Below are 24,163 nucleotides of genomic sequence, written 5' to 3'. Positions count from 1 at the left end.
CATCTATGTTACATTTCCCATTATAAATACATATTTTTCATAAAATTTTACAAAGTACCGATAACCTTTGTAGGGCATATGAGAGTTAGATTTGTCACTCATTAAAAATTCAACCTCATTAGGCATTAATACCCACAGGCGACAAGAGCGGAATGAGGATATGACTTTACCCTGTCAGGTTCAGGGGTGGCAGTCTGAGAAATCCTCAAAATTGTGCTCATAATCAGAATAAGTGATGAGCTTTAAGGTGAATATCAAATTGAAGAACGCCACGTCAATCCTTTCATGTCAACAACCTTCTCCACAAGTCGTCCCGGGTGGCTGAAACTGAAGAAGTCGGGAGAGAGGCATCTGTACAGATTGACACGGAGCCTGCTGAAGACAACCCATTGTTTCAAATCAATTCCAGATGCTCTGTACTTTAAGCTGTTGCATTTTCTGGCCATGATTTGTCATTCTTTCAGTCAATCTTGGGGCTTCCCATTAGTTCTCGTCAGCCAAGTCACCACCCAGTGCAGGCTCAGTGAGCAAGTGAACTTCTGCAGCCTTAGGGTGAAGGAGACGTCCCTTTTTGTTACGAGAAATCCTTCAGCAACTCCTGGAAATTATTTTGTGCAGCGAACACACCAGTGGTCTGACACACAATCTGAGAAAAATCCACAATTTCCGTGGTCCCTTATGCTGTTTAATAAACAGCTTGTTTATGCCAAGAATGCATTTCTAGAAGAACAGCAAGTATTTGTCACTTCATGGAATAGATTTTTTTTGGGCAGGTTAATCTTAAAAATTACATATGAGGCTTGGAATCAAATCTTCAAAACAGATGCACAATGTTCCACCATAATCAACATGATATATTACAAAACATGACCAGTTGCACTAACGACGTCATTAATTAAAAAAGCTATTATTTGTCATTTAAATCTAAAACAGAGAGCAGCCTCATAATTAAACACAAACACTGAAGTGAAACTTGTTATAACTCACTCATCGACGAGACATAAACTACACTGGACAGCAACTCAGTCTGATCTGTTAATATTTAGTGTTTTTGTTTGCATCAGTGTATTAGCAGCTTAAACGATTAGTTGATAACATTAGTCATGATTAGTTGGCAAAATTGCCAAACTTGCTAGACATGTTCAAATTTGCAAGTTCCAGCTTATTCATTAAAGATTTAATTTGTTGCAAAAAATATTAAACCACGCCCTAACACAAACTTTGTTTGGGGGCGTGCCAGCCTAGCCGCCGGGCGTGCCATGCACTTTGTGACATCACGGCGGTACAGAAGCATCAGCCGGACTACTGATGTAGGTTTTCTGTCTGGGAGATGAGCTTCCTTCAACGCAGACTTAGGCCTTTTTAACTTTTCAGACCTTTTACATAACCTATGTAACACACCAGAGGAAAGGGAAAAACTAAAAAAGAGCACAATATGTGTCCTTTAATATAAAGTTTGTTTTTTAAAGCACCAAATATGTAAGAGACAGAACGAGACAGCACACTAACAACATCAAGTGCTGCCATGTACTGTGATGGTGTCGAACAGATCTGGATCAGCCTTCAAAAGTTGATGTTGCCGAGTCCCTGTGTTTTCATTTAAACCTTTAGACCACCCTAAAAAAAGGTCCCCTCACAGGGAAAACTCTTTTTTCACTGCATGAAGAACAGACACGGACAGGAAGACAGGGATATCCTAGAGATCGGATATGCTGTCAACTGACTTTAGAGCACACAGCAGATATCTACAGCTTTCTGGAAACATCTGTAGGCTCATAGAGGCCTGTCAGGCAGGCAGGGTAAACAACATGCTTACGAGCATCTCACAACCCCATGCTTACCAGGCCTGTCAATCACAGGAATCAAGCTACAGGCTGCGATTCAGATGTGGATGAAAGAGTCTGGCAAGCAGCTCCAGCACGAGTGAAAAAATGCAGCAATTAATTGGGAAAAAAAGAAGGAAAAAAAAGAAAGTAGCGATTTAATGACTGAAAGAAAGAAATTAAATGTTCAGCTAATTGAGATGTTTTGCTCAAAGAACTTCAGCTGATCGTTTTCTGATAGCTTGAGCTGCAAGTTCAAAAATATGTAAAGCACAAGAAGAAGGGAAGAAACAGACGGATGAGGAATCTGCCACTAAACAGAAGCGCACAGAGCAGAGCAGACAAGAAAACCACGCAAAGTGGAAAACAAGAGAGCTAGAACAGAGGAAATCTAACAAAAGACAACAGAACATAGTCGGAACACTGAGGAGTCGAGCACAACACACTAGAACAGGCTGTAATTGTGTTGTGCGGGACTGACCCCGGCGCATCCCAGCAGGCATTGCATGATGAATGGGCCTGGCGATGACTACATCCCACATCCCTCCACCTCCTCCTCACATGCCCTTTTCTCTCCCTCTCCTCTCTGTCGCCACTATTAGCCCTCCTTCTGTCCCTCCCTTTGCTCCCCTCCTCTCCCCAAAACCACACTCTTTTCAGCTGCTGCCATCCCACAAGATTAATTTACATTCAGTGCACTTAGTCCACGTATTGTGCTCTGACACAATGACATATTACAGTGCACCGCACACCTATTAAACATATAGTCTAGCTTGAGGGACAATGCTTTTTCTTTTTTTTTTAACAGCGTACAAATGTGTAGATCAAGAAGCATGAGGGTACGGCTTGATCAGTTAGGAACACACAGAGGCACTGACACGCGAGTCACAGCGGAATCATTACAGGAACAGTTAGATAACCTTGATTAATGATTCACTAGAACCAAACTAATAAACTGGGTCAGACTGTGTTAGCAGTGGGAGAAAGAGCAAAGAGACCTTCAGGTTAGACTGCTTGAGAAGAAATAGCAGCAGTGATAGCGAGACGGGGGGAAAAAGCAAGAAAAAGAAAATTAAAAAGAGGGGGAAAAAGCAATAGAGGTGTTGGTGTTACTCTGCGATAGACCCTGAGGAAAGAGACAGTAATTCATGGGAAATGGGCTTTTCCCCCCAGCTTTCTTTGCTCCCGTCGTCCTTCTACTGTTCTGTCGTGCCTGTGTCCGAGGGGTGCGAAAGACGGAGACCAAATTTAATTTGCTCCACCGTCTCTAGCCATCACCCTTTGTGCCTGGGGGCAAAAGAAATGGATTCTGGAATTTTTTAAAAACTGAGCGAAATAAAGAAATAAAACAGAGCACTCACGGGGAAGGCGTCAGAGACAATGGCACAGGGGGTGGCGGGCAGAAATGAGAGCCGAGTTTGGGGGGAGCAGTATATGGGGAGGGAGGGCGGCGTTATATACGCCAGATATTAACTGTATGGTTATCATAAACCGGCTTGGAGGCTTGGCCATCTGGGGAGGCCGCGGGGTTACTAAACAATCAGATTAGGGAACTCATAGCAGCCACTGCTGCCAGTACGACGTCCAAACATGGCGGTAGCTGAGGGGTTAACAACCCATTACCTCACCAGGCTGGACTCCCTGAGGAGACACAGTATGGGGTGGTGGTAGCAGTGTGCGAGTCTTCCTCGGAGCCCAAAGCGCACCTTTGGGCTGTTAGTCAACAAAGAGGAGCTCAGCAGAGTGACATCAGCACAGAGACCAGGCCTGTGTGCAGGAGGCAAGTGGGAGACAAGGGTGTGTAGAGGATGGAGACTGGGAAGGCATATGGACTATGTGGGAGTCGCATTACTCCCCTCCAGCTCTTCTCTACCTGTCACATAAGCACTTTGAGGACTCAACAGTAAAGCCAGAGACTTGACAACTTCAAACGCCTGCGCTGCTGAGGTAGATCAGAGGGAGCAGAGGGATAAAGGCAAGAATAAATGAAGAAAGAGGAATCGAAAAAGCATCAGGCTCGCTCAATGTGTAGCCTCAACATTGTGTTGTGGGATTTCTCGAATTTCATTATTAGATTAAGTCAGGACTGACTCAAATTCACCCACTGCTCAGGCCCAGAGTAGAAGAGAAAGAAAAAAGAAAAGGGGGGGGGGGGGGGGGGGGGGGGCTTTCAACCCGGCCCATTGAGAACCAATGACCTCTGGTCGAGCTACAGCAGGAGAGTTGGGGGCCATCACGGAGAGAAAACAAACATGGACCTCTGGCCAGGCACACAGAGCGGGCCAGACACCTGTGTCCCATTCACCAAACATATCCGGCCACTTAACACTGCACGGAGGGGGCAGGGTGTTGTTTGTGTTTGCAGGCTCGCACATCCCACTATGGCTCCTTTAGTTTTGCTTCTTTTACCCAAACAAACTCCGAGCTTCTCTGTATGGACCGAAATGCTTGTGCCTGTAGCGCGTCCCAGTGAGAGCAGCCAGCCGTTACACCACCTGACCGTCACAACTGACCCCGTTTGAAGCGGCACCCGCCCTCTGAATAAAACTGGCCAAGACCTGGCAAAACAAAGCTTATTCATCCTGCTGTCATTTGCAGTCTCCAGCCATCCTCCTGTCTAGGTGCCCCAGCTGCGTTTGAACTGACCTCCGGGTTGCCAACACCTGTCCTGCACAGGCAGGGACAGGCACGGGCACACACGGGCACACACACGGGCGCACACACGGGCGCACACACGGGCGCACACACAGGCGCACACACACACACACACACACACACACACACACACACACACACACACACACACACACACACACACACACACACACACACACACACACACACACACACACACACACACACACACACACACACACACACACACACACACACACACACACACACACACACACACACACACACACACACACCCAGGACGGATGAGAGACAGCAGGCTGGGCAAGCAAGGCACCTCCTCGGATCACTGGAGGGGATACACTCCGAGCTGCCAGCAGCTAAACCTCGGGTCAGCACCATTACAGTTCTTTCTACCCCGGCAATTCAAAATGGAGAAGAGGTACGCCGTCAGCTGTGGTCAGTTTGCTACGGTGGATTCACAATGCCTCGATATAATTTAATGAATTGAAATGGAGATGACCCAGAACCCTGGCAATGCACTCATAGTTTCCACGCAAAGATTAAGTCAGATAGCATGGCTGAGCTGTTTAGATGTTGTGGACGCTCACATGCCACAATGTCTTTGTTTGCACTGAAGCCAAATGCGCTCACAGATGGGAGCCAACTGGACACCAGATGACTGTGGTGTGGTGCAGTGTGATGCCCTGGTCTACTCTGCGACTGAGAGACAGGGGAGGGAGGGTAGAGAGTAGAGAACAGGGGCACTGGGCACCAGATGCCCCTGCTAAAGTTTGCTCAGCTCTGCTTTCCTGGTGGGAGGCCGTAACGCCCCGGCCCGAACAAGACGTGCGTGTCACAGACATGCCTGTTTTAAAACTGTTGTCCTGGATGGCAAACGTCTCCACCATCATGAGCAAATAAAGAAAAGCTGGAACATCTATGTGACCTTATGTGTTCACTCCTCGCTCTCCTCAATATATCACTGCCGGTCACGACATGCGCTGCAAACACAACCTTTAGCTGGTAAACACTGAACATGGGTTTCCTGACGGCGTCAGGTTTACAGCTGGGATCTTGTTTAAGCACCAGGAGGAAGAGTCCAACAAGCAAGGGCCGCTGTTGATAAGATAAAGACGCCGACCACACTGTTAATAGTCAGTTACATTTAACTAACGCAAATCTAATAGACCCCCTCATCAGGACTTTAAAACCATTATTCAAGGCTTTTGTGGTGCTATGGTATTACATTATATGAAGTGCAGTCTACCGTCACACACACACACAAACACACACACACATTTCAGTGTTCGACAGCGCAACAAAATGCAGCCTCTAAATGACTAGAAACTGGAATCACCACCTCTCTAATGCTGTTTTAGTAAAATAATGTTTTACATAATAACCTTGGGATATCATGTACCTTATCGACCGTTTACCGAGCCTATAGCTTGATCATTGTTCATATGATGCTGATAATAATAAGTGATTCTTTTGTAATTATTGTTTTCTTATGTCTCAAAGTATCAGTTCAAATATTGAAATGTTTCAAATATTTGCAATTCAAATGCATGTGCAAAGCGGATGAATTTGTCGTTGTTTGTCTGCACTACAACACGGTATACAACTTGAGGCATGCATGTGTGAGGGTGTACACAGATCAGTTCTACAGCAGTTGCAGAGCATTTATCTGAGGTGCAATCAGACCCAGCGGAGGCCACCAGACAACTGGGTAAACACACAGAGCCCACCTCTCCACCACCTGTCTGCCCTCCATGCTTGTAGAGAGCTCTTAGCACCAAGCCATAGATCCAGTGATGCCAGGCTAATGTTGAACATCTCAACAGATTGACAGTAACATTTACACGTAGGCTGGCAGAACAGCCTTCATCACAGCGTTCTTTTTTTTCCAGGAATAGCGGAAAACTCTGACCCTGATACAACATGCACAAGTTTCTCAGTACAAACACGATACATGTCTCAATGCAGCACCAATGCAGCAAACACACACACACACACACACACACACACACACACACACACACACACACACACACACACACACACACACACACACACACACACACACACACACACACACACACACACACACACACACACACACACACACACACACACACACACACACATCTCTAACTTAAGTCTGAATCAGAGGCTTCTGAATGGCTAAATGGACAAAGGAGATTGATAAAAAAAATCTAAATATCTGATGACTGATAGCACTTATGATGAGGACGGGGTTAGAATATCCCGCAGTGAAGTGGTGCGTTCCCATTATTGCATCTCTCCATCTCTGAAAATGGCTTCATTAACGGACCAGGGCTGAGAGCTCCCTCGCCGAGTGTATGAGCGTGCTGTACCCCGAGGGTCCGCTGGAGTGGCTGAGGTGAAGTCCATTAACACCCGACAGCTTGTTTTTTGACCACTAAATAAAACAGGGTATTTTTCTGTGGCGCGGCAGTATAAATATCTTTTAGCTCAGGAACTGGGGAGGACATACCTGGGGTTGAACACTCGTCTCCGAGAGGAAAATTAAACCCATAGATTGCGCTGCTGATACTGTATAATCGCCGGTGTTGTTCTGGAACCAGGCGAATCTGTTAAATCTCAGGGGCAGTGAAGGACAATGTCACACACTTCTCAGAAGCTCATGCGCCAAGAAATGGGCTTCATGTCACAACTCGCCTGAAGACAAGCCAGGCAGGATCTAATGACTTTTTTAGTTATTCAAGTGCCAATCCCAATGTGGGCCTAATCAGAGTACCATGGAGTATAACGTATCAAAGGTTTTTCTACTGCACCATTCGTTGTACTTTTCACCTACATGCCTAAAATGATGTAAATGTCTGTGTCTTGATGGGGGGGGGCTGTCTTCTACTATGGATAAATCCATATCTCACATAACCCGTCCAGCTCTTCTCGCATACTTCCCGATCCCTCCAGGCAACCAGAGCTGGCTACCTCTGAGCCTATGACATAGCTCTTACTTTCCCAGCACTTGCTCCAATCATGTGTCACCTGATGAAACACTACACCCTAGTCACCATTATTCGTCTGGATACAGGAGCCTCTGGAATGTATCAGATTCCTGCCTCAGGGTGTAAGCACCTTGGAAACATGGTCCTACCTCCACCAGCTATAGCCTGTCCCACCCACCACAACCACCACCCCTCGCCCTCTCTCTTCGTCTATCTTTCCATTCAGCAAAATTCCACTAGAGGCCTGCTTGATTTACACCGCCTCATTGCCCATCTAACATGTGCTCTCATTTTTGATGTACATCTCACAATAGAAGGACATGTGAGGGACAGTTTAGAGTTTCGTGACTGTTCCCGCAGCTGTCGGACTGCCGCTTTCACGTCAAAGTCCCAGCTTAAGTGTCAGGATCACATTAAACGCTATCCTTCGCCCCGAGCAATGTTGATGCTCGGTCATACTGCCTTCCATGCTTGAGAGTAAGCACCAATGCTCAACCAGAAATTCAAATTGAAAACGATTTGGTCCTCTCTCCCCTCTCCAGAGAGCAACAGTCCTGGCAAACAGTACTCAGGGCTGTAGTATTGAGTATCTCTGAGTCACTGGCCTGCGTAATTCAGTCTTGGGAATTATGACAGTGGAAAATCATTTCCCTGGGCTGGGGATAGGAGGCCATGGCTAATCGTTCAGTAATCTGATCTGCCTGCATACTGTAGCATTCAGCCGAGCCGCTAGCCTAGCCAGCCAGTCACACATGTGGACACCCCCGGTGCCTGCCAACTATCTGATGGAGGCTAGCACTATTCAAAAACAACTCTCCAGGTTTTCCCGAGGATTACAGATGCTATCGGATAATTTGCTAATACTCAGCTGTGCTGTGCTGTTTAAAATGTATTTACTCTACTCCTGCTCTCCAATATCCCTCACGATAGCACAGCCTAAGCCAGAAAATGCCACAGCCACATTCCAGGCAGAAAACGGTTCCTCAATACAAACTCAATACTAAACGGGCTACGCTGGTACAATATGCCTCTTGCATTCTGGCATATGAATCCAGAGAACCTGATTTCATGAGGAAACAGCTGAGTTTGTCGGCCAAACAGCAGGCTATTTTGGGTACACATCCAATTGTAGATTCCAGTATCTAGTGTAACCAGTGGTTTTGTAGTAGGATGTGAATGAGAAGAACCATGGGGAGCAGAACTGTGTCACAAAGCAGTGCTTATACCCAGCAGAGAGGGTACGGGGAAGGGGGCTTGGATTTTGGAAAGATGCCTGGTTTCAGCCCCATTCTAAAGAGAGGTCCCACTTCATGAACATGCACTTACAGAGTGTGACGACAAGGGGCACTGACGTGGAAAAATGAAAGGGCTGACGTGTTTACCACTGCAGTTCCCCAATAGTTACCTTGTGTGGCATTAGGTGTGATGGTATAGTTACTGCAGACCAGTAAAATTCACATCCTCCTCTGTGGAGATGTGTAGTAATAAAGCAGTCAGAGCAACGGCCGGCAACAACACGTTTCCCTCACTCTTCCCCACTCCGGCCTAAAAACCCTAAAAAATGATGAATTGTCTGCGAACAGGTCTCATTCTGATAAACGGCCAAACGCTGCGCGCTCGTTGACGTGATCTGTCATATGCTGTCGCACCCATACAGCATTTTATCTACCTCTATGTGTGAGCATTGTAACGCAGTCGCCGGCATTTAACGGGCATATCTAAGTGTTGAGATGCTGATGTATGATCAAATGGCTGCGGCAGCAGTGGCAGCCTTCGTCGACTGAAAGCGCTAGATCACAGCATGCTTGGCAGCCAGCGGGAGCAGTCAGATGGTGGGTTAGAACAACCAGACAAACAGTTGGCATGGATAAATAAAACTGGACCTAAGGTTCGGCTCTCCACAAATGTGACACACAAATGACAGCAAGCACACCCTTTTTAATCAAATCTGCAAATGGAATAAGCCCTAAAAATGTGTGTGTGTGTGTGTGTGTGTGTGTGTGTGTGTGTGTGTGCGCTAATGCAGGGTGGAACATGTGATAAACAACACATGGCTTAGGAACAGCAAAAAAAAAAAGCAAAGCTCTGTTGAAATTAATCTCATGATACAGAAAACCAGAAGGACGGCACTTTTCAGTTACAAGACGGTCTTGTGCAGCCGAGGCGAGGCGCAATGAAAGTCCTTATGACTTTGCCAACTTCATTCAGAGCGTGAGTCATTCTCCTCGAGTAACGTCTTACTCACATAGGTGCACGCTGGCACGCGTGTTCACCCCAAGGCAACAGATTTCAGGCAGGTCTGGACTGCCCCCCTTTCCTCTTCTCTCCCCCCCTCCCTCCCAGACCAGGTCCACTGTTTATAACATTTAATAGGTGCAGTTATCTCGGAGGAGGCAGACATTTGCTCCATCTTAAACCACAGGGCAGCTCCACACAGTAGAGACAGATCTGGTGCATTGTGCAGCGGCCACCAATGACATAATGACATCAACAACACATTGAAACTATTAGAACTATTGAAACTCCATGCATCTGTTTAACACAGTGCCATCTTAACTGGCATAATAACTGTTGGGTTTTTTTCAAAATAGGGAGAATGATGGAGCAAATGAAAGAATGAAAGTTTTGTTGTTGTTGTTGTTGAAATGGTTAGAACGGGATTCTTTGGACAGATCGCGCAGAGGATTCCTGCATCACAGATCTGTCGTCTGTCACAACACTGCATGTACTCACTGCTCCTCATCATTGGGACCGAGTCATGTCGAGGCGCTGGGGGTCGCCCCCGTGGGGGTCTGCAGTCGAGTGCACCGCTTCTTACGTTAGGTGGCAGACAGTCGCATCGACCTTTTAATTATAATTTGCCCAGAGAGATCGTTCGGCCTCATCATCGCCAGAGAGCCGGCGGAGGGAACATGAGTGGGCACATCGCCACGGCGTTGGCGAACTGTCGACGCTAACTTGAGGCGAGCCTCTCCGCGCTGATCCGACAACACGTCGCAGCCGCTGCAAAGTTACACGAACAAGTTGCTCGCCGCTGGTGCCGGGGGGCTGAACTACGGGACCCGGCTGGATAGAGGCGGCATTCCGATGTTGACCCGCCGAGCCGAGCGGCCGGACACAGCGCGGCTCTGTCCCGAGCGCAAACTTCGACGTGACCCGCTCCGGCGGCACCGCTAGCCGCCTCGTTCCGCCGCCGCCGCCGCCGCCGTACGGGACGAGCCGAGCGCTGCGCCGAGCCCCCGCCGTCTCGTCTGGGCTTCATGTTTTTTACCCATCCGGGCGGCGAGAGTCGGCCCGAGAAACTGGCCTTGCGTCTGCGCCAGACAGCGTTCCCTAGCCGGGCCTGGGAGACCGAGCGGCGGGGCTCCCTCGGCCGCTGCGCCGAGCCGTGCGAGGGAGAAACCGCGGCGAGACTCGTGTTGTTCCGTCGGTGCACTCACCTTGTGTGTTTGTGTGCGTGTCTAGGTGGATTCGGGACAACGCGGGCCGGCCGGGTTGGATGCGGGGTCGAAGCCCACTGAGCGCATGTCGTCGCCGTCGTCGTCTCGGTTTGCTGTCGGCCGTGATGTGGAAGCGGCACCGTGGACTCGACTGGGAGAAACAGAGAAATGTGAGAATGCCCCTCTCTTTCTGCAGCGCCGTGCACCTGCAGTGGCCCATAACTGTCGACAGGAGGCGCCAGCACCGCACATTGACATTCTGATATGCGCATACCATGCCCACTACACGTTTTTTTGTGCAGATTGCCTTAGTCCTATATGAAAGATTATTACTCATGCAGGATCCAACTCAATCCTAGAAGTCTTATAATACACTGCTATATACATTCCTATGGAGACATGTAATTTCCCTCTGATACTGTTCTACGCTATTACAGAAGATTTAATTTTCTTTTCTGGATAGAATTATATATACTATATGTTATATATAATTTCTCTAAATGATAACAATATTAATGTTACTTGTCACCGCTACAAAGAATTAACAACTTACATGGTTTGAGGACAACAAGTAGCCTATGAATGAACAAGAAATATTAAGATAAACAAGAAATATATCCAACTGAAAACTAAGAATTTCTTTGAATGGAGATCTGAAACACGTACGGAGCATCTATGAAGCAGTAGTGCACCTACATGTCCCCTGACCTTGTAACTCATGAGGTTGGTGATTTTGATTATGGAGAGGCTAAATCCAAGACAAAGCAGTCCTTCAAAACAACTTTGGCTGTCTCGTCCACATCACATGATAGAGGAGACAGGGTCACACGACTCATTAAGACAAAGAAGGCGATGCCCAAAAAGGTTTACTTTGATGTCCCAGGAAACGCAGAGCTAGACGCCGACTGAGAATGAATGGGAAACATGAGGAGGAGGAGGGGATTTGAGTTTAGCCTTTTGTGGAGGAAATATGATCACAGGAGCAACTATATTGATCAATGTCCCTGTGTCACCTAACTGATGAGCACCATGCAACTGATCTGAAATCACTGCAACTGTGGCAGACATCAAAAGCAACAGAAGAGAATACAGAGGGTTCTTTCCCCCACATAGGAGTAGTTTCACAGTAGACTTTCCTCTATGACCTCTTGAATGGCAGCTGCAGTGTGACAGAGTTGCCAGCTCTTCAGGCCTTTGTTAAATCCTTGTCTTTTGACTCCACATTCTCACCCTGACCTTAAATAAACATTAGAGGTTTAATGTCCATCCGTAATCTCAAACATCCGTTGCCCCACTAATTGGAGTTTCACACAGCGAAGACACCCTGACCTGATTCAGAACAGGTGGGTAGATGAACTGTAATTGGACTACACAATTGGATTATAAAAGCTCTCACACACCAGCCCATCAGTCGTGTGTGTGAGTCTCTCATGCACACACACACACACACACGCACAGTGTTGGAAAAAGCACATGTTAGAGTGCGTCATTAAAATCTTATTTTAAGTCAAAAATAAACAAATCAACTGGGTAAAACAATTAATTGTGCAGAACAACTCATCTTTATAGGCTATAATACAAAAGCTATGATCGTTTCTGGGTGTAGCTGATATTAAAATAATTGTAGTGGAATAAAATATACAATATACTTCTGACATGAAATTGAGTTGAAGTACAAATACTCAAGTAGCGTAGAATTAGATGAAAATCAATGCTTTGGTGCACACGGCTACACGGGTATTTACATCTAAGCTACAGGTGCCAGAGTTACCTGTGGTATACAGCCAATACTGCTGCTATTGATTGAATTTCCATGTAATTCCTTGGGTTATTGTGTAAGTACGGTATTACGTTGAAATAGGGCGACACCCTAAGGTGGAAATGCGCCTCTCCTTATCCGCGATATCGTTGAGAAGTATTACACTACCCACAATCCTAAAATGTATTTTTTGTGGGGTCACCGTTGCACTCAATTTTTGCTGCGCTTTATTATTTGTCAAATTACTATTTTGTCCCATCATGTGTATGTTAAATTATAATATTATGATCCATATTATTATCCGTGTTTTGTCCCAGTCAAGATCCTGTAGGATGATGACGCTAGTTCTCCAGTCTGATCTGATTGGTCAGTAGTTTGACTGGTCACTGTGAAACGAAGCGTGGTACGTCATTGGTCACATGGTTTTGATAGAACGAATCAAGCTCCGATACAGAGCTACTTGAGCGGCTTGGATCATTCTCCGCAAAATGGCGACGTCCCTCGGATCCAACACCTATAACAGACAGAATTGGGAAGACGCGGTACGTTTAATCGGCTATTTAGTGTTCACAACCGGGAGTGAGACTGAAACACGACGATTCGAAGTCACACTGCAGTAATTAACACGATCGTAAAACCGCCCCGTTTGCCACTAACATGGTGGTTTTGCTGTATAGCCAGTTAGCCACCCATGAGCTAGTAGCCGAAGCGTGGATCTTACAATTTTCGGAGGTCGGCGCCACGAAAGGTCTTACAAATAATTTAGAAATATACATTTGTTTCCACTGAATCCATCAACAGTTACCTAGAGATTTCAATCGATATTAACTGAGAATTGGCTCAAATAAACTCTCACGGTCACTCAAATTCAAACGTGTTTTACGCTAAAGCTAGCCGTGAAGCTAAATAGGCTAGCATAGCACTAGCAGGGCAACAACAATAAAACGAAGCTGTGTCAAGTAACCGACGGCTAATCAATTAAACTCTCAACTGGTACACGCTCAACCGAACCAGTAAGATACACCACCGTGTCTGTTTTATAAAATGGCCTCGGCAGTTTGAACGTTAATCATATGGATGCGAATGTAGCTTAGCAATCGCTCTGAGCAAAATACCAAACCCTCTTGTTTTCATGAGTAATTAGAAACCTTAACTGGGGTCTGTGCTGTTATTGTTGTTTATCAGTCATCGTTCAGACAAATCAATCGTTGTAGTAGACAATTAGCTCGCCTATGTGACCTAGCGTTTGAGCTAAGTCGAAGTTGCTTATAACTACCAGATCTTACCTCTCAGTGATCTGTTTGCACATAAAGTAAAGTATTTTTTAAACCAACCACCTGAAAGTTGCCCAACACTACTATATAAGGCATCAAATCAGTTTCCCTTCTTGATACATGACACAACATGGCCTTTTGGCCAATGTTGGTTTTACCAAGACATCAGAATATACACTTTGCAACCCTAGACAATCTAGTTGACGTTTGTGCCACCGCTTATATTTAGGTGTTTGGCTGATGCCATCACTGGGATGGATTAACGCACGGTCATTTTTCTGCAGTTAGCACTTGGACTGAAACAGCATCCTCCAACAGATGGCAAAGTAGGAGTGAGCAAGTCCCATTGCGCGCTTTGTATTCTCACGTGTAACGTCGCCAAAATACCCTGAGTAAAAAGTGAAATCCACAATGTAGGCCAAGTCCCTGGTCCACAAACGTTTATCAGTGACCTATTCGATTTGTGGCTGATATGAAGCTTATTTTTTTTACCAAATGATTATTTGTTTTCTTTCGTCTTCCAGGATTTTCCAATTCTGTGCCAGACATGTTTAGGAGAAAACCCTTACATCCGCATGGTGAGTGATTGTTACTCAGTCACTGTAATGAAGATGATGTAATTTTTGTGTTTTCCTGTAGATGTGCAAAATTAATTTGTCTGTGCTTTGTATTACAGACCAAGGAGAAGTACGGGAAAGAATGCAAGGTATGTTTTGTATTCATAGTTCAAATTATAGTTATGCAGAACACAATGTATATTTTTACATGTAAGTAATCCATGTACGGTATAATTACACATTTTCTTTTTATGCACATCAGATCTGTGCTCGACCCTTCACCGTCTTCCGATGGTGTCCAGGGACAAGAATGCGTTTCAAGAAGACTGAGGTCTGTCAGACCTGCAGCAAAATGAAGAACGTTTGTCAGACATGTCTGCTCGACCTGGAGTATGGTGAGTATCTTGTGCAGACTCATTTTAATCTGTAAATGTAATGGGGTCTGCATACATCTATGATTTAACCCTCTTGTTACAATTTGTGTTTCACAGGTTTGCCCATCCAGGTCCGAGACACTGGGCTTTCTGTTAAGGACGAGGTTCCTAAGTCAGATGTGAACAAAGAGTACTACACTCAGAACATGGAGAGAGAGGTAAAGTTGCTTTCTTATGCTGGCAAAAGTTTTTTTGTGCATTTGCATCGATTCTTTTTTTTAATGCGGCCAGCTACGACAGTTAACCCTAGTTTTAGGGATCCCCCTGTTTTAATCTATTTAATGAGTATCAGTAGAAACTGAGTTTGGTCCAATTTTTATTTTAATCATATTTCCTACAATTAAGAAAATATTACCAGCAACAGTTTTCCTTTTGAGTTTTATATTGTAACTTGTATTGTCAACAGAGAAGCGTTTTTGTGGAAGTATTTTCTCACTGAAGAAATTACTGGATGCAAATACAGATTTTAACCACCGATAGCACTGTAGAGGGTTGTTTCACCTATTAAATGTCATTAATAATGGGGACATCCTTAACTTTTGCATTGATCTTGCATCTATTTGGGTCTGTGTGTTCCTAGATTGCCAATTCTGATGGCACACGGCCGGTTGGCCAGCTAGGTAAGGCCCCCAGCTCGAGTGACATGTTGCTGAAATTGGCCCGTACAACACCGTATTACAAGAGGAACCGGCCGCACATCTGCTCGTTCTGGGTAAAGGGAGAGTGTAAGAGAGGGGAGGAGTGTCCCTACAGGTGAGTGACAGGCTTCATTGCTGCGTGTTAGAGGTGAAATTTGAAGCTGTGAGATGAATACTGAATTCTGGAGCTGATTGTTTCGTATCTTGATCTAAATGCAAAGATGTCAATGTGTTCTAATGGGTTAATTTGAATTTAATCTACTCGCGTTTTCTCATTGGGCTTCTCCGTTTTCCTTCCCTCAAAGGCACGAGAAGCCAACTGATCCAGACGACCCTCTAGCTGACCAGAACATAAAAGACCGTTACTACGGCATAAATGACCCAGTAGCAGATAAGCTGCTGAAAAGGGCCTCAACTATGCCGCGACTAGACCCACCAGATGACAAGTCCATCACCACCCTCTACATTGGGGGTTTGGGTGATACTGTCACAGATGGAGAGCTCAAGTAAGTATTTCTAAGCTCTTGTACAACTTCCTGTGGTCCATCAAGATGCATTTTTACACGTTTTTCTGATATAATGTAGCATGTACCTTTACTGTTGACTCTTGTTACAATTTTATTCCTGAATATCCAGTGTCATGGTGCTATTAGACCTTTATCTGTGTTGTTGCAGGAGTCACTTTTACCAGTTTGGTGAGATTCGCACCATTACCATAGTCCAGAGGCAGCAGTGTGCCTTCATCCAGTTTGCCACGCGGCAGGCAGCTGAGACGGCGGCCGAGAAGTCCTTCAACAAACTGATCATTAATGGACGGAGGCTCACTGTCAAGTGGGGAAGGTAAGAAGTTGACCGAGTAGGTAAAAGTTAAGCATTAGTGTGTCCATCTCTCACCCGACTGCCTGGCACCCAATCCATTGATGCAAATAAGAGTTTAATCCTGGGACATGAGGCTCCCAGGATAGAGTGCTTCAGCTTCGGGTGCGGACCCATTCTTCCCAAAGCAAGAAAATGTGTTTTGGGAAATGTATTGATCCCTATATTCAACCGAAACAGCTTTTTTGCCACCTGGTAATTTGTTTTAGCTTCCATATAACCCTATTAAGCAGAGCTACCTTGGACAAGTGGTAAGGATTTATAGTGATAATTTGTTAATTAACAGCATGTGTTTTAACACCATGTATGTTTGGAATTGTAAACGCTGCTACCATCACAGTCACAACTAACCGACCGTATACCGACAGCCGTGGCTTTCCAATATTGTTAGACACTGTAAGTTTTACAATGGCAAAGAATATGTGCAGAGCAGGACACTTGGCATTTTCTGCTCTGGGTACATTTGTGCTGATGCACATAGTGCAGAAATATTAAAGTGAGCGATGTGATGAAGTATAAAGAACTTGTATGGTTTGTCATTTTTAAGGTCTCAGGCAGCAAGAGGAAAGGAGGGCATCAAAGATGGTGTCAGTGAAATGGGTACCAGACTTGATCCTGTGCCTGGACTGCCTGGAGGTGAGTCTGCAAACATGTGCGTGTGTGCGTGTGTGCGTGTGTGCGTGTGTGCGCGTGTGCGCGTGTGTGTGTGTTTTATCTCAACTAAAGTAGTATTTTGTTATGATTTTTGGATCATTCATTCTACCCTGTAGGTGTGAAATATGTCTACTGACAACGATGAATGCATTAATAAGAAAATATACTTTGCCGTTGACAGTGGAAAGAAAAAACAAGACTGGCTGTTGAAATATATATTTTAATGTTTGTCTATACTCATTTCTCTGTATTTTCTGTCTGTGCTGTAGCTCTTCCTCCACCACCAGCTTTGGATGAAGAGGCTCCTGCAAATTACTTCAACCTGGACCCGAGCACATCTCCCGCTGTCATGAACATCGCTCTGCCCCCACCTCCAGGCATCAACCCGCCTCCCCCAGGTAAAATGACAACCCTGTTCTCACAGATGCATCTTATTTCATCTATATAATAAAATACAATATGAAACTGCTATTTGCAAATAATCCCATTAGTTGTATACAGGTATTACATTTGGTAATCCTGATCTTTTGTTTTTACATGTTGAATGTTTGCAAAAAAAGATTTAAGCACATTGAAAAAAGGTAGATGCTTAATGGTGTTTTTCCTTTTCATCTGCTCCTTCAGGTTTTGGCCCTCCAATGTTTCACCACATGGGTCCCATGGGTCCACCCATGCCCCCTCCAATGAGCATGAGACCCCCTGGTCAAATCCACTACCCCTCCCAGGATCCTCAGCGCATGGGTGCCCATGCTGCACATGGCTCTCGCCATGGTGATTAGCTGTTAGATGGAGTTGGATTCTGAGGAACATTTTTAAACCTATTCATTTTTGGTTACATTGACTTTTTATTTTTTATTTGAAAGAATCTTAATATTCCACAACATAAAGGCTTGTTATTGTAAGGCTTTCTTTGTATGTTGTTTTCACTTGTCATTAAAATGACTCAATCTTGTCATTGATCATGCATATAATTCATCATTATTCACATGTGTCGTGTTTGTTGTTTTGGTAGTGGAGAGTAAGCTGTGAAGCCTGTGTGAGAAGAGGGGAGTCCTGGTATTGAGAGATTGGGTTTGAGTGAAGAATGAAAATAGGTCGGACTAATGCCCTGATTTCCACTGTGGTAATTAACTGATTCCAGCATCCAGAGATTGCCTCCGCTGGTCAATCCACTCAGCAGTAGCACATTTGTTTAGCAGTATAGCAGTCCACTCAGCAGTCTCACCCATCACCATTGCAGTGCCCACTGTTAAACATGCACAAGCACAGGTCAGTGCCTTTACAGTCTTTTGCTCATGAGTCCTTTTATAGCTCATTAGATTCAGGGCTGTAATAGCCTCCCCATCCCCTGGGTGCTCTGTTAAAGTTGGGTCGACGGCACATGCGGTCCAGAGCGATGCCGGGCTGGTTCTTGCACTCCAGCGCTTCAATTTCCATCAATGGTACCACCCTCTTGCTGGCCATAGTGCCCCCAAACGGCTTGGGGGTTCTGAGAAACAGAGAAGGGTTCGTTCTTGTCAGGCTCAGTGCATTGTGTGTTACGTCGAGGTAAAAACATGATCCTAGGTATAATGTGGTTCAAACAGATTCCCATCAAGAAGGAGGGGCTTTAAGATGATTATAACTAAACTGGGTTTGTCTTCTGAGCATTTGTTGAATTAATTAACAGATTGACAGTGTTAACAGATCTATCCATTGGGGGATACTGTTCCAGAATGACTGGCATAAATAGTTTGATCGACGGCCTTAATTGAGTAAAGTTTGAACTTGTCTTTCATATATTCTCAATTTCTTCATCTGCCCAAGCTTAACCTTTTTTCCGCCTCACTGGTGTGATGCAATTCGTTGTGCTGCGATAAAGGTGATAAGGGGGCATTAAAAGCTCGCAGCTCCCCAGTGGATCATCTGTCAAGAGCCACGGTTCAAAATAGCCATCACATAGCCACAATTCAAGGATGTGCGAGCCAGAGACGAGATTGATTTTCAAACTGTGGAAACATGGAGTGGAGCCGAGGGAAGAGACGGTGATGGATGACACAGTGAGGTCATCTGTGGGTCTATTTGAAGATGGGTGAGTCTCAACACTTGCACTTCCCACTGAACATGTTTCAATGGTTTATGATTTATTTGGATGGAGTGAGTAGTGACTGGTAGAGCAGGCGAGGAAAGACATATTTACCTGTTGAAGCTCCTGTAGTTGGCAGGCTGTAGACTTTGTGGAAGCTGGGGCAGATGGGTATTCAGGGCGTTCAGGAGCTCCTCATTGGTTCCCAAAGCTTCGCTCCACGGGGAGCAGTAGGATTTGGGGATTACTGTTGTGTTGAACTTCTCACGAGGAATTTCCTTCAAAGGGCCAGAATAGCCTGACAAAAAAAATTGCATAAATGACTGAATACAAAGGATGAAGTGAAAGCTTTGTTACTATTTTTTAAATTCAAAGCAAGCAAAAGTAGGTCTCTCGTAAAGAATGTTTAATCCTTGGGTTTTGTATCTAATTACAAATCTATTAGATAATTCAAAAAAGGCAAGCCCTAACAAAGAACTTGTGGATCTAATATACATATACATATCCTTGATGTCACAACAATAGGAACCACAGTTATTAAATCTCAGTGTGAATCCCTGATAATATACCAAGCTCCGCTCTCCGTCAGTCAGACAAGTGCCTTCTGTCAGACCAAATTTGCAGCAGCACTCGACGAAGATGCTCACAGATGATTGCTCTCTACAAACTTTGAACACTCTGAGCACTGACAATAATAACAACCAATTTATTTGCTCAACACATTTCCATATTAAAGTTTAATAGTGGCCGATCAAAGTGAGATACATTGCCCATGCATTGCTTAAGCACAAGCTTTGTCTCTGCACTAGCATTGGCCAAGCATTGCAGTGAACTATTGTGGCTCGTGCCAGTCTGGCAATCCTCTCATCGGCACGTGTGATCATTTACCTGGAGCGATGACGTCAGGACTCCCTCTCTTTGCTACAGTCTTCTGTAGGTTCATGACCAGGCTGTGCTTACCAGGGATGGAGAACGCCTGGTTTTCTTGTCCTCCTTGTGGATCTGGGAGGATTTGCTGGGGAGGAATGGCCTGGAGATGGACCTGAAGGGACAAAGTTAGGCTTCTGTGAATGTATTTACCCCAACGTACTGTCATACAGTTCATTAAATGGGCACTGACATTAAGTTAAGTTTACTTGTTAGGAGTGCTGCTCAGCCTGTGTAAACTTATATAATGTACTCAATTTTTCCTTTACCGTAAGCCTGCCTCCAACTGGAAGTGGAGTTTGAAAGAAGTAGGCATTGAGGACTCAGGGGGGTCACAGTAATATTATTGCCACTTGAAGTTTGTTTTTATGAGTCGGAAAGTTAGAAAAACCTGGCCAACCTAGACCCAAAAATTCCAAGTGAGCTGCTCCATGCATAAACAGTATTGAAGGCTGTTGCCAATTTACTGGCACTTTGTCTAACACTGTCCAACCTCCGTGGACGTGTTGCCACAGTGTTTGCATTCACAAAATACCAAGTGATGTGACGAGAGCAAACCCGGCTTCCCCCACCCAGTGAAATAAACGAAACATACAACTTGTTGTACGACAGGAACGCAGTAAAAGATGCCATTGCAGTGCATAATGGGAAGTGTGAGCTTTTTTGGCGGCCCAACCAAAGTTTAAAAGTCAGGATATCTCAATCTCTGATGTTTTCGTTGTTGGCCAATCCTTTTAACATTTTGTCTCGTGCATTTATGAAAGTGCAATCCTAAATTGCTCGTGTACCCCTTTACATCTCCCCTTACAAGGGTCACTGTATGTAATGTATTTTGTTAAGATGCTGCTCATTTGTTTAATATGGGGACACTTCATTACATTCTATTGAATAGATCTTTAATCCCTGTTTCCGTAGAACTGGCTGCAGAAAGGGCAGAGAAGAGTTAGGCTTCACTGATCATGAATTATTGTGTAGAAAGAAACACAGGTTCATAAGTTCGTGTTGGTGCACAGGTCAGTGGATGTATCTACATGTGTCATGTCCCGTATGTCAATTCCTTACATTATTGGTGTTGTAAGCACCATTGGCAGTGTTCTCCATGGTGAACCTCTCCACTCTCTTTTGTCTCTCTTGAAACATGCGAGAGCCTCGATTGGAGGGGAGATTCAGCTCCTCCATCATCACGTCCTTTGGAACACTGATCTTCTTCCCCAGGTTCAGACCTCCTGGCACAACGTGACAGACAAGTGTGTTTTAATAAGTGATTACATTCAATGTCCCTTCGCATTTTCAAAATGGCAGCATCAGAGTAGAGAAGTCTATTTGCCCCCAGGTTTTCGTGCTGCCTGGCATGGCATCAGTTGACTGCAACCTTGCATAAATACATCATAGCATTTTGTTTTTAGTGTAGGGGTAATGACAGCAGAAGGAAAGTAACGCAGACTAATAGGGACCTTTGGCAAATCATAGTGTTTCCTTGGATCTTCTTGTTTCTGTCATCATGAAACAGCTGAGGGGGACTGATATTCAAAATCCGAACCGTGTCACAGCATCACTAAGTTGGTATGAACACAGCTCTTGCTGAGCGTCTCTTCTCGTGTTATATCATGGCACAGCGGAGTGCCTGAAATAGCCCAAGATGAAGTCAAGAGGTGGGTAATGTTTGTTGCGGTCCAGGGTTGCATGGGTAACTGGGAATATAAATAGGATCTTTGGATGAAAGACTAATGTAATGAGATGGCCCTCTATCTCGCACAGATAAGTGTTAGGAGAAGTCTGGGCGTATGCCGCCCTTAAGGAGCTGCCTTTGATCGGCCTGTGTAAAATTCAGCAGTGGGAGTCACATTTTTCTGAGTTTAGGGGACTGGACTTCAAAGCCTAGCTGGCGGACAGTGCAGGGAAACAAAGTGCAAATGAGGATGATCCCTGCTGGAATGCTTGGAGAATTTTAACCACGTACTGGCACTCCTGGGATTTGGGTGGAGCACACTCCACGAGTCCCCAGGCAGTGGGCTAACTCACTTTGATGCTCGGCTCAATTACATCTGATAGCCCCAACTGTGATCACACACTGTGGCCGTTGTTGAAGCAATACATCAACTAATTTGTCTTTTTACCTCCACATATTGTGTACATACTTGTCAACTCTGTGTCCCGGTGTCATGACACAGATTGGAACAAAACCAATGCATCCAAAATACACTCACCTCCTTTGACTTCTTTAGACAGAGTCTTTGTCTGCAACATCCTCTGTTTAGTCACATCATTTGGTCTGGACTGCATCATCATCATCATTCCTTTTGACCTTGTTTTTGTTCTATGATGGACACAGACATTTTTGTAATTATTCCAAGAGTTTATCTCAGTTGTAGTATTTTCAGATTAGATTTAGTGACAAATCAAAAGAAAGTCCTAAATTATACGTATGTTGTGGTCATCGTTATGAATCTTACTAAGGGCACCATCATTTCATGAAGTGAGTTTGACGGTGACTGTATTTTGTTCAAACAATGCATTTGCTCATAATTGATGAAATTAAAATAGTTAATTTTACTCCACTCGCACAACCACTCCACATCTTTACCTTTCAAAGCTACCTCTCTATTTTCCATCAGACCTGTGAGCGGTGCCCTCTGTCATCACTCATTTTGATCATTGTAAAGGCCTAGACTTTGCTCACCCAGTCCTTACCTATATGTCTCCTGTCTGTCTGTCTGTCAGGTGCTGGAGTTGGAGTTGGTGTTCCTCTTGATGGTTGTGGGGTTGATCCCGTACTGGAGCTGGGATGCATCCACGCTCCACTGTGACACTCCGCTGCAGAGAGGGAACAGTCTCTATAAAACATCGTCCCGGGATGCCTCCGGTGCTGACCTCATCCAGTTTATTTTAGCAGTGGGATAAGAGAGCGAGGAGAGCGAAGATGGATGGAGGGAGTGTTTGTTGGGGGCTGAGTGGGGGTGGGGTGGTGGTGGTGGTGGTATAAACGGCCTGTTAAGGGGAAGGGGCGAGGATAAAGATTTACATCCTGACCTCGGGCCGTATTGATAATATAAATCTGATCCCCTCTGTGTGTGTGTGTGTGTGTGTGTGTGTGTGTGTGTGTGTGTGTGTGTGTGTGTGTGTGTGTGTGTGTGTGTGTGTGTGTGTGTGTGTGTGTGTGTGTGTGTGTGTGTGTGTGTGTGTGTGTGCGTGCGTGCGTGCGTGCGTGCGTGCGTGCGTGCGTGCGTGCGTGCGTGCGTGCGTGCGTGCGTGCGTGCGTGCGTGCGTGCGTGCGTGCGTGCGTGCGTGCGTGCGTGCGTGCGGCAGCTGCTGTCCAGACAGTGACAGATATATGAGAGGCCAAGCATCTAAACTCTCCACGGCAAAAACACAATTTCTATTTTCTCTCTTTCTTTACTCCCGGCTGTAAAATCCTAGGTAACTACTGTGCTATGAATTAGTTACTTACAAACACACCCACCACGTGTTTCCCACATACAGACAGTTTTACAGGAGAAGCTGTAAAATTGATATGATTTTTGCAATCAGAGTTTGTGATTCTGTTTTCCAGTTTGGGGTGAAAAGGTTTAACTGCACGACCTTTGACGTCCTTTTCTTTACCACGGTGTGTCACGAGCATTCCACACACCTTTCAGTTATTGAGTAGTTTAATAACTATACAATCTTTTTCCATTGTTTTGAAAGTCTGGTTGTGATTTCTCCATGAACTGTTTTGTGTGTGTTACCCCAGAAGTGATGCCCTTTAACTGTGTATTTGGTTGCCCTTTTGGAACTTAAGTTAGTCTTCATCATGCAGCTTTTCCCCCACAAACTGATTCATTGAGCTCAGCAGGAGCCAGGAGGGAAAAAAAACATTTTCTTTATCCCTGTTGAGATTGGATATCGATTTTGCACCTGCCCCTGCTCCACAATATCACGATCCCCCAGTGGGAAGCCTCCCAGCGTCTGTCACAAAATGTGGAGTCATCCTGAGTCACAGAAAATCATCTGCAGACACACAGTGGAAATGGAATGGTCACTGCACATTACGAGTTCATCCAAGTGTGTTTGTTTAGTTGAAAAAAACTATTTTGCTTTATAGGA

At 45.1% G+C, this 24,163-nt stretch overlaps 3 protein-coding genes across 3 annotated transcripts in view; 1 reads left to right on the top strand and 2 right to left on the bottom strand.

The window, feature by feature from the left end:
* The window catches only part of LOC118319679 (bifunctional heparan sulfate N-deacetylase/N-sulfotransferase 1), a 38,372-nt gene extending 27,266 nt beyond the window's left edge, over positions 1–11,106 (bottom strand). The window contains exon 1 of the mRNA XM_035650237.2: positions 10,897–11,106. The gene's annotated coding sequence lies outside the window, so the exon portion shown is untranslated. The remainder of the gene's footprint in view (positions 1–10,896) is intronic.
* A 1,956-nt stretch (positions 11,107–13,062) lies between these two features.
* rbm22 (RNA binding motif protein 22) lies at positions 13,063–18,047 on the top strand. The gene is made up of 11 exons (XM_035650320.2): positions 13,063–13,197; positions 14,454–14,507; positions 14,606–14,635; positions 14,749–14,881; positions 14,978–15,078; positions 15,501–15,673; positions 15,864–16,064; positions 16,234–16,398; positions 16,982–17,070; positions 17,358–17,486; positions 17,713–18,047. The coding sequence occupies exons 1-11, from the start codon at positions 13,144–13,146 to the stop codon at positions 17,865–17,867; spliced, it is 1,284 nt and encodes a 427-aa protein (XP_035506213.1). The 5' UTR covers positions 13,063–13,143; the 3' UTR covers positions 17,868–18,047.
* On the bottom strand, positions 17,289–22,976 carry LOC118319732 (myozenin-2). Its single transcript, XM_035650321.2, has 6 exons — positions 22,772–22,976; positions 22,288–22,397; positions 21,143–21,306; positions 20,042–20,195; positions 19,268–19,451; positions 17,289–18,577 (listed from the first exon to the last, which is right to left on the bottom strand). The coding sequence occupies exons 2-6, from the start codon at positions 22,373–22,375 to the stop codon at positions 18,394–18,396; spliced, it is 774 nt and encodes a 257-aa protein (XP_035506214.1). The 5' UTR covers positions 22,376–22,397; positions 22,772–22,976; the 3' UTR covers positions 17,289–18,393.
* Between the last annotated feature and the right edge of the window lie 1,187 nt (positions 22,977–24,163).

The sequence above is a fragment of the Scophthalmus maximus genome, chromosome 9, assembly GCF_022379125.1.
Source record: "Scophthalmus maximus strain ysfricsl-2021 chromosome 9, ASM2237912v1, whole genome shotgun sequence".
NCBI classification, from domain to species: domain Eukaryota; kingdom Metazoa; phylum Chordata; class Actinopteri; order Pleuronectiformes; family Scophthalmidae; genus Scophthalmus; species Scophthalmus maximus.
Note: the sequence above shows the minus strand (reverse complement) of the source record. Positions and strands in the feature narration are given on the sequence as shown.